The 13,677-nt window shown below is 41.6% G+C and overlaps 1 protein-coding gene across 1 annotated transcript; it reads right to left on the bottom strand.

Annotated features, from left to right (window-relative positions):
- Positions 1 to 1,588: 1,588 nt before the first annotated feature.
- On the bottom strand, positions 1,589 to 5,644 carry si:ch211-261a10.5 (potassium channel subfamily K member 13). Its single transcript, XM_047594772.1, has 2 exons — positions 5,226 to 5,644; positions 1,589 to 2,447 (listed from the first exon to the last, which is right to left on the bottom strand). Exons 1-2 carry the CDS (start codon positions 5,566 to 5,568, stop codon positions 1,693 to 1,695), a joined length of 1,098 nt encoding a protein of 365 aa, XP_047450728.1. The 5' UTR covers positions 5,569 to 5,644; the 3' UTR covers positions 1,589 to 1,692.
- Between the last annotated feature and the right edge of the window lie 8,033 nt (positions 5,645 to 13,677).

Raw genomic sequence — 13,677 nt, 5'->3', positions numbered from 1 at the left:
TAAGCCGGATTTCCATACATGGTCTACCTCTAAACCACTCCTCACCTCGCCATCTTTTTTTTCCAGCTTTCCGTTTTTTGGTAGGAGTGATCCCGCTCCCGTGACCCCGTTTGTGATCCTCCTTTTCTGGGGATATTTCAAACATCATCCTCGCCGCATAGTATAACTTGAAAGAGAAATCGGTTGATTTAAAAAGAAAATGCAATACAATTAGCCCACTAGTTTGTTGCTACTAGCAACAGCGGGCTACAAAGTAAAGGTATGTTCCAACAACCAGTGAACGAAAGAAAACAGACATCATGCAGTTATGAGCTTTCAAGCAGAACACAATGAACATAATAAAAGACAAAAGCTTTGCAACTGACACTGCATCGTGACGATTGTTTTTCATTGTTCACCTCTCTCTACCTCTACCGCTAACAAAAAGGCATACATACATACACGTGTAATACAAATGTCAATGGCAACAACTCAACTTACTTTTCATGCATGCACTGTTTCAGACAGGTGACAACTCACTTTAAATCAAGGTTTAAGCACAGAAAAAGCATATGCAGAGGAGGGTGTTGACCATGCAAGGTATGTTGTGATTTCACTTTTTTCTTTTGTTTTATGACAAGCTCTTTTAGAGAGAAAAAAAGTGTGGGAAGAGCGTATAAAGGTCACATTCTTGACTCTGCTAAACTGAGAGGTGGAGCAGCATTCTTCAAGAGTCATGGGAAAAAGGGCCGTCTCTGCTTTTCATCTCCTATGCATGGTGCTCAGTGCTGTGTCCTCAGATGGTTGGGTGGGGTGCAGTTCTCTGGGAGTCTTGGAAAAAGCAGGATTCCACTGACTCATGGTAGGACTATCTGAGAAGGTCTTTTCCGACAACGTTTCTATGTCTGTTTCTGTTGTTGGTTGCAAATACTCAAGAAAATGGGAATAAAACCATTGGTTTAAAACCTGCTTCGTTGGCACAGATGATTTGTATGAAACCTGATTGATTTATATGCTTACTTTGTTATGTCATTAATAACCTCTTATCCTGCTCAAATGAGTTACTTTTAATATTGGGATATTCAGTGTTGGGTTGTGCATCTTCCACCTGGGCTGTCAATAACCTCCAGCCTCATTCAAAACACCTCTTAATACAATTGTGATGATGCTGCATCGTAGACAGGTATCTCATGTCGCTAGATGAATGCCATTACTAAAGCAAGAAATTCAATTCAGAAAGTCTCCTCTCACACGTGTCATTAAACAGCAGTTTTTTTAAACAGACTGCTGACATCAGAGGGGCAGGCTAGGCCAATCTGTGAGGAGGCCAAGACGATTGGTTTGTTTCGATTAAGACCCGCCCCAATATGTGTGTGTGTGTGTGTGTGTGTGTGTGTGTGTGTGTGGTACGTGCTGCGGTGTGTAGCGAGCGGACAGGGAGAGGAGTCGAGGCTTTGACAATTTGACAACCCCGGGGTAAAAAGAGAAAAGAGAAAAGGCGGCGCCGGAGGATGATGCGGCCAAATGACTCAAGTTAACCAAATTTATTCAGCATGCATGTGAACAACAACAATAAAAATCAAAACCACTACATTCCTGGGAACTCCAGTTTGCCTGCCATGAAAATACGTTGACCTTTTTGCCATTACTTTAATCTAAAAATATACCGTTTTACATTCCTTTCAGGGGAACAGTTTCTGCAGAACCTACTTTCTAGTGGTTTCTGTGACATACAGTTTCAACTTTAGCTTCACCACAAAGGCATTTGCCGATAGCACTGGGAACAGAGGAGTTCCACATGATGCTGTGAGTTGGACTAGGAGTTATTTGTAGTTGCTGTCCACGCGTAGTGTCATCATCACAACTTATTGTTGTCTCAGATGGCCCGAATTGCAACCTGAATTGCAGCCTGCAGTCCCGTAAATTGTTATACATTGAGTCCAGTGCTCTCAGGATCCAATCCAGTCCCCGTTTGATGATCACAGACATGGCGTTAAAAAGAGAGTAAGTGCAGCACACACCCAAGAGCATCAGGAGACAGTTGGCAACCTGGTACACCTGTATGTCCTCATGGTGCTTTCTCTGACCACTTACAAAGTCCCCAAAGCCCACTGTGCTGAACGCTACAAAGCAAAAATAGAGGGACTCGAAGTAAGTCCATCCCTCCATTGCAGAATAGAGGGAGGCAGCGCCACATGCAACCAGGAGCACAGTAATAAAAAGCATGAGCGTGACTTGGTAAACAGATGGCTTCCATCTTTCACCTCCGTTGCCTTCATCAGCTCTGGCCTCCGGTTCACTTTGTCTGAATCTCTTTGTGTGGCCCCAGAATATCAGGAGGCTGAGTAAAGTTATGGCTCTCTCCAGGAACAGATTGAAGAAGAGTATTGTGGCCGAACAGCCCAGCAAACCGTAGAAAACAAGCAGGACCTTCCCAGTCGTGGTAGATGGCGCCGTCACCCCAAATCCTGTGTGAAACAAATCGATTGTGACTTGAGATATTGTCGTAACATGACTGTCACTGCACTGAGGAATTCATTGTTGCTGTGAAATGTATTTTAGTGTGATTACTATGCAATTTATAACAATAATTATAGCTTACATTTTAAGTGGGAATAAGTGGAAAACCATTTAAAGATTGACAGTGGGTCATGAATAAATTAATGGGTGGATGTCCAAGACCAATAAAACTCATATTAATTCCCTGCAAATATATTTTCTGCTTCATAATTCTGTCATTACTGTTGAACCAGCCAGACATGGCTCATATCCCATTGAGGAAATATGAGCAAACAGGTTACGTGATCTGTGCCAAAATGCGTCAACTGTCAGTGATGAAGTGGAAGCCAAAATGTTTTCCTTCAGAGTAGAATTGTATAATTATGTTGGCATTCCTATTGGAGGGGGAAGAAACTCTACTACGATACACTATATTTTTAATCATGCATCACAGCTTCCGCCAAGTTTCCCTGAATAAGAACTTAACCTTTGTGTCAGGAGGATAGCAGAAAGTAAGTATATTTGCTCAGTGGGTTCTCCTTCCTAACGAACCGGATTTCTTTTAATGTTTTAATATTTCCCCCTGGGAAATTTAGCAGCTCCTGTACCTCATTTCCTCTGTGACCTTCATGTGACTTCGCCCACTGTATCCTCTCTGCTCACTTGCCAATGGTAGGAACGACACTTCCCATCAACATTAACTGGGGGTGTAAGTCTGGTTCCTGGACGTCCTGTCCAACAGACCACGGTTTGTGAGGACAAAAGACTGTGTGAAAGCTTCATCTGCAACAGGCTTCTTCACCCACGCTGTGCGAACGAGCGGTACCGCAGGTCCTTCCTCCCCTCTGCTGTCAGACTCTACAACCTGGTCTGTTGTAGAGTCTGTAGAGTCATATGTGCAATATCTCGTGTAACGTGCAATATAATATAATATAATATAATAACTTACTGCAATGGAGTCTTGTTCGCTGTACCCAGCAAAATCCTGGACAGATTCCATTGCAGTACTCCAGACAGCTGGTGATGGAGGCATGTATGAGGGTCTCCACAAATCAGAATATATCATGCTGACTACTGCAGTATTTAATGGATTGGTATTAACCTCTGTGGAAAGAATTATGACAACCAGAGGGTTTATCCTGCCATCATCACTGTGTTCAGATGTAACCTGAGGAGCAACTTAGCAGAGCAGCCGCCACTGAAAGAGCAGATTTATGTTAATTGCTGTGTCTCATGGTCTGATTGTGATTGGCAGGTCAGCCTATATAGTGTTGGAACCTTTGGGGGATGTCAGGTGTTTCCAACCGGAACAGTGGCTTAAAACATTAGCTTAGCTTCTACAGCCATTTACGGAATTACGTGCTGAGCATGAGGAAGGAAAAGGCAGCAGCAGCAACAGACTGCCAACAGAGGACAAAGATGAAAGACACCCTGAGTCATATGAAATGTTTGGTATTGGGAAACAATCAAGTCCATTTGAAAGATTTATGTGTCCCAGGTGGATCATAACACTAAAGAATTGCAGTCAGTAAATAGTTTTGCAAATAGGAAATTGATCCAAGTTCATAGCTGGTTCACAGCTGGTTCACAGTTTCCCCAGTGACGGAGATTGTCCGAAGATTCCAGTCAAGATAAGAAGGCTGTAAATTGATTCACAGGGATGGCGCTGGTTTAATTTTTATCTTGGAGGCATATTTGTTTTCCATAGGCTGCAGCACCAACTCCCCTCTGAATCTCATTGAATCAATATCACTTCATACATGGAATTACCGCAGGTTTCATATCGTAGATTAAACGGTGTGGAATTAAGTGCCATGGTAATGATTAGTCTTCTGGGTGGTCTCTCTTTATCTGCACATGTTGACCTTTTCGTCTCTATGTTAACTCTTGACACGTCATTCTGTGTGAAATGGCAGCAGCAGTCAGAATGCTAGAACGTCAAGGCCCAGAACACAACACATTAAAGAAATGTTGGGAAACAAATAGGGATGTCGGACATCTATTTTCGTAATATCTGTTCACATCCTTACCGGTTTTACCACTGACAATGAAAACAGATAACATAATGCCCGGGTTGTGCTGCTGCGCGCTCCTACTGCTGCTGTTTGTTGGGTCCTAAGACATTTACCGACGCGCGATTGATGACGTTATCAAACCGCACCTAAATTAGTCTGGGCGAAAAACAACCTCAACTACAAAAAAAAAAAAAAACCTGTGTATATCGCTATACCATATCGGTTGATATCGGAATCTGAAATTAAGAATTTGGCTATCGGCGAAAAGTCAATATCGGACATCCCTAGAAAAAACAACTGTGACGTCACCTCACGTCCCCTGTGAGCTCAGCAAAAAGTTGCACTGCAAAGACTATTGCCGATGTCCAGCTAGTGTGTTCTTGACTTACACAACTCTTTGTTCTAGCAGGTGACAATAGTCAGAGCTGGTCTCTCTAAATCTATGTGAAAGTATTTATACATTTGAATGAAGATCGGAAAACAACAAGAGCATTCCACGTGTGCCCTTTTTATTTCAACATTTTTTCTTTTCTTTTTAAGTAGTCTCTGTAGTCCCCGACCTTTTCCACGCCTGATTCAATTCAAATATCCGCCTAGTGTGTTAAATTCTTCATATTTTAAACCCTAGCAAATGTTTTAATGCTGTTTTGTTTGTGTGTGCGTGTGTGTGTGTGTGTGTTTTTTTTTGTTTTTTTTTTAGATTCTCTGACTTTAGATCAGATTCTCACTTACCGATGGTAGAAACTACAGTTCCCACAAAATAGAAAGCTCCTGGGATGTCCCACAAGGCTCTTCCACGTTCTGTCCGAATGCCTGCAGTCCTGGCCTCCTCATACTGACGTAACAGAGATTTCAGGTCTTCACAGCTAATGTTGTATTCATGACTAAATTTCCTCAGCCTCCTATCCCAGACCTGGTGGGCTTTCAGCTCTGCTGGTCTCTCCAAGAATGAAAATATGGCCGCACCAGCCAGCATGTACAGAGCAATGAGCATACCGAGCAGGTAGAAAAGAGTAGTTTCCCTGCTGGGGATTAGCGACGGGCAGAGGCACGAGAAAAGTTTCTTCACTGTCATTTTTAAAGGCTGTCCACAGATCTTCTCCTTTGCAGACTGTGAAGCAGTTTCATTTGCTAAGCAGCAGCAACAAGGGAAATTATATTGTTCAATTGTTAGAAACCGTCAGCGTAAAGTTAGTCCACTTAGCTCTGTGTCATTATCCATCATACTATTCAATCTTATTCAGTACAAGGCTTGACAACAGTTTCCCCAGCCGAGAGCCTGTTGGAAACCTTTGCCTCTGAGTCTGCCTCTGCCTTTTACTCTGGCTTTAATGATCTGTGTACAGTTACTGCTTATCACCAGTTCAATAATCCATCTTTACTCTCCATTTATGAGCCACATGCGCTCCTGTTCTTGTGTAGCCTTCTTGGTCAACATATGCACCATGACACTTAACACATTACATACATCTCTGCTGCTTCCAGTCTCCCATTTCCTTTTTTTCTTTGCCAACCTCAAACTCTCTTGCAAAAACTTCTGTTGGCTCTTGTGTTGCTGCATCTTATACCAGATTTTTGCCACATGTCTCAGAAAGACGTTCAGATCATTCTAAATGTCATATGACCTCATCCTAGTGTCATGCCAATCCTCAACCCGCCTCAGTGGCATGCAAAATATTTTGGTGTGTCTAAATGTTGCAGCTGCAGTATGCTTGGTATTTTCAATTCTTGAGGCAAACCCTTTTTATTCACGCAAACGTGTCAGATTAGGTATGTGTGACTAACTAAAAGAAAGGAAGAACAACATGACGGTCCAAAGTGGAGCTGCCAACACTGATAATAATTAACATCCATTGACAAAGAGGAATGAATCATGTTTTGTTTAACATCACATCATGGATGTTTGTGGAACATGGCCCCAGAATGGAATATTGAAAGAAGGCAGACTGGCAGAGGCTGAGTGATCCATTGGGAAATGTTCTTCCTAGAGTAAAGTATGTCCCCCTTGGAATACTTCCTACTTACAGTAAGTAGTGTTTCTGACAACTTACCGCACTCCGTTTTACGCAAGTGAGCCCTTCCGCAGGAAAAATTAGCCCTGGCACAAGGCCTAAACCATTTCAGTAAAGCAGCTGTGGGATGTCTGACAAAAAAACAATGTCCAATGTCTCATGGAGTACATGCCTCAGCAGGAGGAGGCATGTTTGGTGGAAAAAGTGGAAACTAATTGGTAGGACTTAAAGGTTATGCTGCCAATGTCTGACAAAAAAACAAACAAAAAAAAAAACAATGTCCAGTGTCTCATGGAGAACATGTCTCAGCAGGTGGAGGTATGTTTGGTGGAAAAAGTGGAAAAACCTACAAAATACTGAGCATTTGAACATACAGTTATGGTTGAATGGTGTTTTTCTTTTGAGTTATGATCTGAAATGCTTAAACGCAACAGAGTGCTTGTTATGACCACACAGATTTGTTTGGAGACTTAGAGGGTAATTTGTTTTAGTGTAACCTTCAAATGGTGGTCTTAATAGCACAATAAACTGGAGCCATGTGTTTCCAGAATGAGGATTCAACATACATCCATGGTGTGATGTTAAACAAAACATGATTCATTCGTGATTTGCCCTCTTTTCTACTCTAGTCTTATAAGTGCCCAAGTGTGTACTCATTTGATACCAAAGCTGTGGAAGTGACCAATGTTGAGATTTTCTATACTTCTCAAGAAAGTACTCCGGCTTCCTCCCACCTCCAAAGACATGCTCGTTAGGCTAATTGGTGACTCTAAATTGACCGGAGGTGTGAGTGTGAGTGCTGAGTTGTATGTCTCAACAATTACAAATTTACAAGTAAGTTGGTGAACTAGGTTTTCCCTAGAAATATGAGAAGATAGACAACGGAGCTCGTAAAAAACGTGTAAATAGTATATCGTGTTCTTCCTGTTATATATTGTATATATAATGTTGAGTGCCTGTACATTGCTGCTGCAACTGTGAAATTTCGCAGTTTGGGATTAATAAAGCACCTACCTACGTACCTAGGAGATTTATGCTTGGTGCTTGGAGATTTATGACTCGTCACTCTGACAAAGCAGAGTCTTGCACAGAAGACTAGCGTGTGATTTAGCATTATGTTTAAAATGCTTAAAAGTCTGATGCGACTTCACTGGAAATACATATAATGGCTCAAAGCTACAGCTGTCAACATGTTGTGACACTTCATAATCTGGGGGCCAGGAACAATGTTGTAAAAGTTAAAAGACATTGTTACCGCCGTTTGCATTTAAATCATTCCTAAACCCTGAGAGATACCTTCACCTTCATCTTGGTCTGCTCTCTTATTATGATTTGGTCCTCTGAAAGAATCTCAGTAATTCTGAAGAAATTCTTATCAAATGCGTTAGTCGCACAGGCGGAAAGAGCAGATTTCTGTTGTTGAAAGTCTTTCTGCACTTTGCTCCTGCTACAGAACCCAAGTACAAGATAAGTGCACTGGCACATTCAGTGCCACTTGACACTCAACAGAGTGTCAAGTGTCTCCAGCTTTGTTTCCACAGCTTTATAATTTCTTAATTGTCAGTCTCTGTGTTTCTCGCCTGTTGTTTTCACGATACCTGAGCCGGCTTTTGTTCGTCCATGTCCCCATTTCAGAGGTCACATAATGGACCTGTCTACCCCCCTCTAGTGCTGCGTTCCTTTTTTTCTAATGCAGCATTATATAGTAGCCTCAACAACTGGCTTCAATGCAGCTTGCTGCACATCTAGAATAATGGTGGTTTCTATATGCCACATTAACTAAATCTGCAGAGAAGAGCCACACCAAAGCTCCTGGCGGCTGCATGGAGACGTTAGAGCTAACTGCTAATGGTAACATGTAATCTAAGTTTAATATGTCACCGAGCTGAAGGGAATTCTGTTATAGTTTTGCAGGTGTTTGGTGGTACACAATAAAATTAGGACCTGGTTACAGCTCTGTCATCCAGGTCACGGTATATTGGAAAAAAACATCTAAAGAACAGACTCCTCTACTACTGGTTGTACCTCTGGAAAATGATGTTTAATTATTTTTTCTTTTTTATCTTTCAGGCACACCAAATGGATACACAACAAGATTTAGCTACATCTTTCACTTGCCAAATGGAGGATGTGCAGCATTCCAAACTGAAAGCTGCTTGTGAAATGTAAATTATAGCGCCTCTGACCTATTAAATGCTATCTTTATCATTCATGAAGTTAATCATCATGTTTATATCTCAAACACAAGAATATAATTGTACGATTGCTTACCGACATCTTACCCGTTCCTGTACCTACCTGTTACCAGTTCCAAGCACAGAAAACTGCTGCTTTGTCACCACATTTCCAATACCAAATCCATCAATTACACAATATGTTGTTGACACAGTCCTCTAGTAATATACTCTATATTTCTACACGTGCAGTTTCTATAACTGATGATTATTACAGTGCTGCTCTTATTTGGCATAGTCATTTTTAACATGTGAAAATAATCAGACACCAACTTTAGATATCAAGAGAGATGCTACAGAAGATCAGGACTTTTAAACTTGTCAAGCTTCTAGGTCTGTCTTTTATTTTGTCATCATGCTTTGACGTTTCCTGTTTTGTTTAGTCATGTCTCCTAGTTTCCTGTCCATCGTGTTTCTTTGTGGTTTTGCCATGTTCCACGTTTTTCCTCGTCCTTGTTCCACGTCATGTTCCATGTTACCTTGCTGTGTTTGATGGTTCTTTTGTGTTTTTGGTTTTCCTGACGTTTTTGATTTGGAGATCTTGCCTCATTAGTAGTCCTGCATCTGGGTCCTCACCTACAACCCCCTCAACTCCCCTACGTCACAAAACTGAGGACAAACAATGGTCTTCGTTGAGTCTTGTTTTCTTTTGCCTCATTAAACAAAAAGTAGTTCACACTACAATACATCAAAAAATAAATAAATAGTGGGAGAGATCTGACGTACAGTACATAGTGCTAGGGGACTTAATAAGAAAGGCCAGAGCAGGAAGGAGCATTAACAAGTCCTTCCTTCCTGCTGCTGTGGTCACAGGTTCACCTTCCGCCCTGTCCATGCCTGTGGGGCCCTGACTGGCCTAACTCCCAATTTGCTCCCCGGGCACAGCCACCTGAGGCATGAGGGATCAATAAGGGAATAATTTATTTATTAACTGCTGCTATTTTTGTATTTATTTAATGTTTACTTTAAAAACCTTAAACTGTATTATGCTGGAACACTGCAGGATTGTGTGGGAATCAATGAGAGGGTCATCGTATTTTGTCAGATTTTGCAGGCTTCCCTGCACACCACGACTTGCCAGAGAGTTTATTTTCCTAGCTGTCTTAGCTATTTCCTGTTGTCATGATTATCCATTTGATAATTTTACTTGTTTTGGCCCACAATCTCTGCCTTACTCTCTTGTTATGATTTTGCCTGTCAGCGCCTTTTTTTTTTTTTTTTTCAAATAAACCAACTCCTCTATGTCTAGTTCAGCTATAAGCTTTATCTCCACAGACTTAATACACTCTCTCCGGGAATACAACCTATTTAAGAGCAACATGCACAACTGACAATCAGTGATGCCCTAATCTGTATCAAGGTTGTAGCCCACACCCTGGAAACATAGGCATATTGTGCAAGGCATTAATCTTTACAGGAGGAGTGTAGTGTGAACACTCTCCCAACGCCACCTGCTCTGTTGAAAGGGCAGCCAAACAATTATGTACCATAATTTGTACACTCACAATGCTTCAGTCAACACAGAGGGAGTGAAGGGCTCTGAGACACAATCAAGGGCCCAAAGGAAATTCAGAACAGTTAGTTTGGGCTAAGCTAAGTGACATTTTATACCTCAATACTCCATTGCTGTCCACCCCTCGATACCTAGAGTAGTCCAGCAGGGGAGCAGCACTTTTCGCCAAGGTCCTCACACCCTCATCCCCCAGAGATTACATCGATTTCTCAAATTCTCACATAACCGACAATGTGATAGACTATGTTCCTGAGCGTAATCCAACATCAACTCCATAGCAGTATTGCGAATGATCAGAGGTTTTTGATGGTTATCACAAGTGTCCAATGTCACAAACAGCTCCCCAGAAGATGTCTTTATCTCTTTCACCCTTACGGAAGTGCTCGCCATCCAGATACCATCAGAATAACAGTCCAGGAACCGGATGTCTTTCTCTGGGCAGAAAAGGGATATTCTTCTCTGTGTATCTTTGTTATGGCTACCAGTCGTGGAGCGGGTCTCCTTGGTTGACATCAGATTGTGCTAAGCAGCTGAAAACCAGGAGAAGTAGAGGCCATATTACTGTACGTCGCTTTTTGCACCGCATTATGTGAATCCATTCTGCTCCGCCTTCGACCTTTGCTTGCGACCAGCAGCACCTGGTATGGACCCTTCCACCTAGGAGGAAGAGAATCCTTTTCCAAGGACTTAATTAGCACATAATCACCACACTGAAATGGATGAATTGGTTCCTCTGAGGGTTTCGGGAGTCTTTCAGAAACCTGTAAATGAAACATTCATGAGACCCCGGTCAAACATTTCACATACTCAGTCATACAATCATCATACATCATGTAGGTACCCTAAAACGTAGGATCATTTCTTTCACCAGGCATTTTAGAAACGTTTTTGCATCTTCTCTTCTAGTAGGATAAGCTTCTGCCATTTAGAAAACATATCAGTGATAACTAGCAGGTGTTTATAACCTTGACGACTAGGCATAAGAACCAAATCTATTTGGATTTTTACAAAAGGCCCCGATGGCGGCGGCAGATGTTTAGTCATTTTTCCTGCCTTTCATGTCTGTTTACGTATCAGACATGTTTTTACCAGTGATTGTGAAACATGTGTTTCGCCTGCCACCACCTATGGAGGAGAGAACAGGCAAGGACAGGTCAATCATCAGGTACAAGCCAGACTCCTGCTGAGCACAACCTTTCAAATCCAGAGCCTTTTCTCCTCACTATCAGCGCGGTTTTGGAACGGCGTTGTTAACACATCATTAGGGGACTCATTAGTGACAAATAATTTCCTTTCTGCAAAACAGGTGCTCAGGATAAGAAAGTCTGTCACGACCCGTTGGCCATGAGCTGGCTACTTTGTATGTGTGTGTGAGTGAGTGTAGTTTTGGATTTTCTTTTGTGCTTCCTTTTGTGTGCTTGGTGTGTTTTTGTTTTGGCTGTCCGTGTCTCACTCGCTCGAGGGGCTGCTGGTGGGCGTGGTTTGGGCAACTCCAGACGACACACCTGCTACTCATCTCACCTGCACTCCGGTTCCTTGTCACCTAATCAACTCCCCTATAAAAGACCAGTCCGACCCTCCAGTTCCCACCGGATCGTCGCATCAGCTCACCTTCACACCCTCTGCCTGAAACCAGATCCGCCTGCCAGCAAGCCCAGACCGAGACCCCTGGAGCTCTGATCCGCTCGCCCAGACTCTTCAGCAACTCACGCCACGACTCATTTCTGTGTTTTCAAATAAACTCACTGAAAATCACTTTAACTCCTGGTCTGCGTTTGAGTCCTGTCAGTCCTGACAGATTCTCTGCAGAAGTCTCAACAAAAACAAATCACTCCCTAAAGCAGTGATGATATTATTCAGGAGGCAGTAGACAGCCCGCCGCAGGTTATAGTACCTTTTTTTCATGCCACTTGGTTATTTTTCATCAACAACAGATTATTGTAACCGACAGAGGAATCAACAGCGGCTACGCAATAGCACTCCAGAAGAGGCCTCATAGCAGACACCAAAGGAAAATGCACAAGCAGGTGACATCTTAGCAATACTTTGAATAGTTGCCATGGTGAAAGATAAATTAAAAGCTAGAAAAGTCCAGCAAAACTGCGAGCAGATTGTAAATACTTTACTATCTGGAATGATCAGAAATAAGAAATGCATGTTGAACATCTAATCCTGCCACCGAAACATAAGTTAGATCAGATAATGGCACCCACAGTGGTGAACACATGCAATGTGAGTGTGTACACATTTACAATAGAGCAAATAACCAAGATTGTAGCTTCACTGTCAACCAAAATTTCAATTTTGTATCATCAACTTCAACTGGTATTATAGGATTTTCAGTAACACTTTCTATGAAGGTTGTATTTATAATGCCCTATGAATGCACTCATAATGTTTTATAAGGTGTCTATAAAGCATTATAATGGTCATTATTACCATCGATACGTATTCACAAGTCGTCATAACCAACTTCATGATGCATTATGACAACTGGTTATGAATGATTATAATTTTAATCTGAATAGTGCATTTTAAATATGTCAATTTCTGCCTAGTCTCTTGTTAATTTTATGATGCATCATAAATACTGAGCTTTGCTAAATGTGTATAGTGATGCATAAGTTTTGACTTCTACTATAGTGCTTTATATCTGTAGCTATAAGTATATGTAATAAAGTTATAATAATGTATTCATCTCCCTACAGCACACAGTTATAAACAGCTATGCAATAGCATAAGTGCTATTTGTCAGCTCTAAGTAAAGTGACAAGAATATGACACTATTATTAACAGATATAAGTTACAATGAGTAATTAAAAGGTGCAATGAACTAAGTCCTGAGTCTGGTATCTTTACCCCATATGCACAATATTATAAATGACTATGTTAATATCATAGGTGTTATTTGTCAGCTTTAGGTAAAGTAGAGCAAATGAGGTGTTGTAGATATAAGATTATAAACTAATATGAGGCACAATGAAATGAGAGCCTGGACAGTAAAGACAAAAGAAATGCATTTAGTTTACTTTATTTTCATTTAAACCAACACACATAATCAGAATGATATCAATGCTCTGAGCACATTACACAAACACATGAAACACATGAAACAGGCCACAAAGTGGCACAGCGTGGTCCTAGAGATGTGGCTCTTAAAAGTGCCTTTGGGTTGGTGAGGTGATTCAGGGTCAGAGGTCAGGAGATGGTTTGACAGCAACTAAAAGAAGAACAGAGGCAAATCTTTAGTGCTCTAGCTGGGTTTGTTTTTATGCAGAAAGCTTTGATTGAAAACACATAAGTAGATCACGTTTTTTTGTTTAAAGCAGCCTAATGAGACATTATGTTACCGCATATCATGCAGGCAGCGCAGATTACCCGTAGGTGGCTTAAGCTAGCTACACGAAAGTTACAAGACATGGCTA

This window comes from Mugil cephalus, chromosome 9 (genome assembly GCF_022458985.1).
Source record: "Mugil cephalus isolate CIBA_MC_2020 chromosome 9, CIBA_Mcephalus_1.1, whole genome shotgun sequence".
Lineage (NCBI taxonomy): Eukaryota > Metazoa > Chordata > Actinopteri > Mugiliformes > Mugilidae > Mugil > Mugil cephalus.
Note: the sequence above shows the minus strand (reverse complement) of the source record. Positions and strands in the feature narration are given on the sequence as shown.

Coding starts and splice junctions, on each gene's coding strand:
- si:ch211-261a10.5 (XM_047594772.1), bottom strand. CDS start 5,568: ATGACAGTGAAGAAACTTTTCTCGTGCCTCTGCCCGTCGCTAATCCCC. Junction 2,448..5,225: donor AACTGTAGTTTCTACCATCG/GTAAGTGAGAAT, acceptor TGTTTCACACAG/GATTTGGGGTGACGGCGCCA.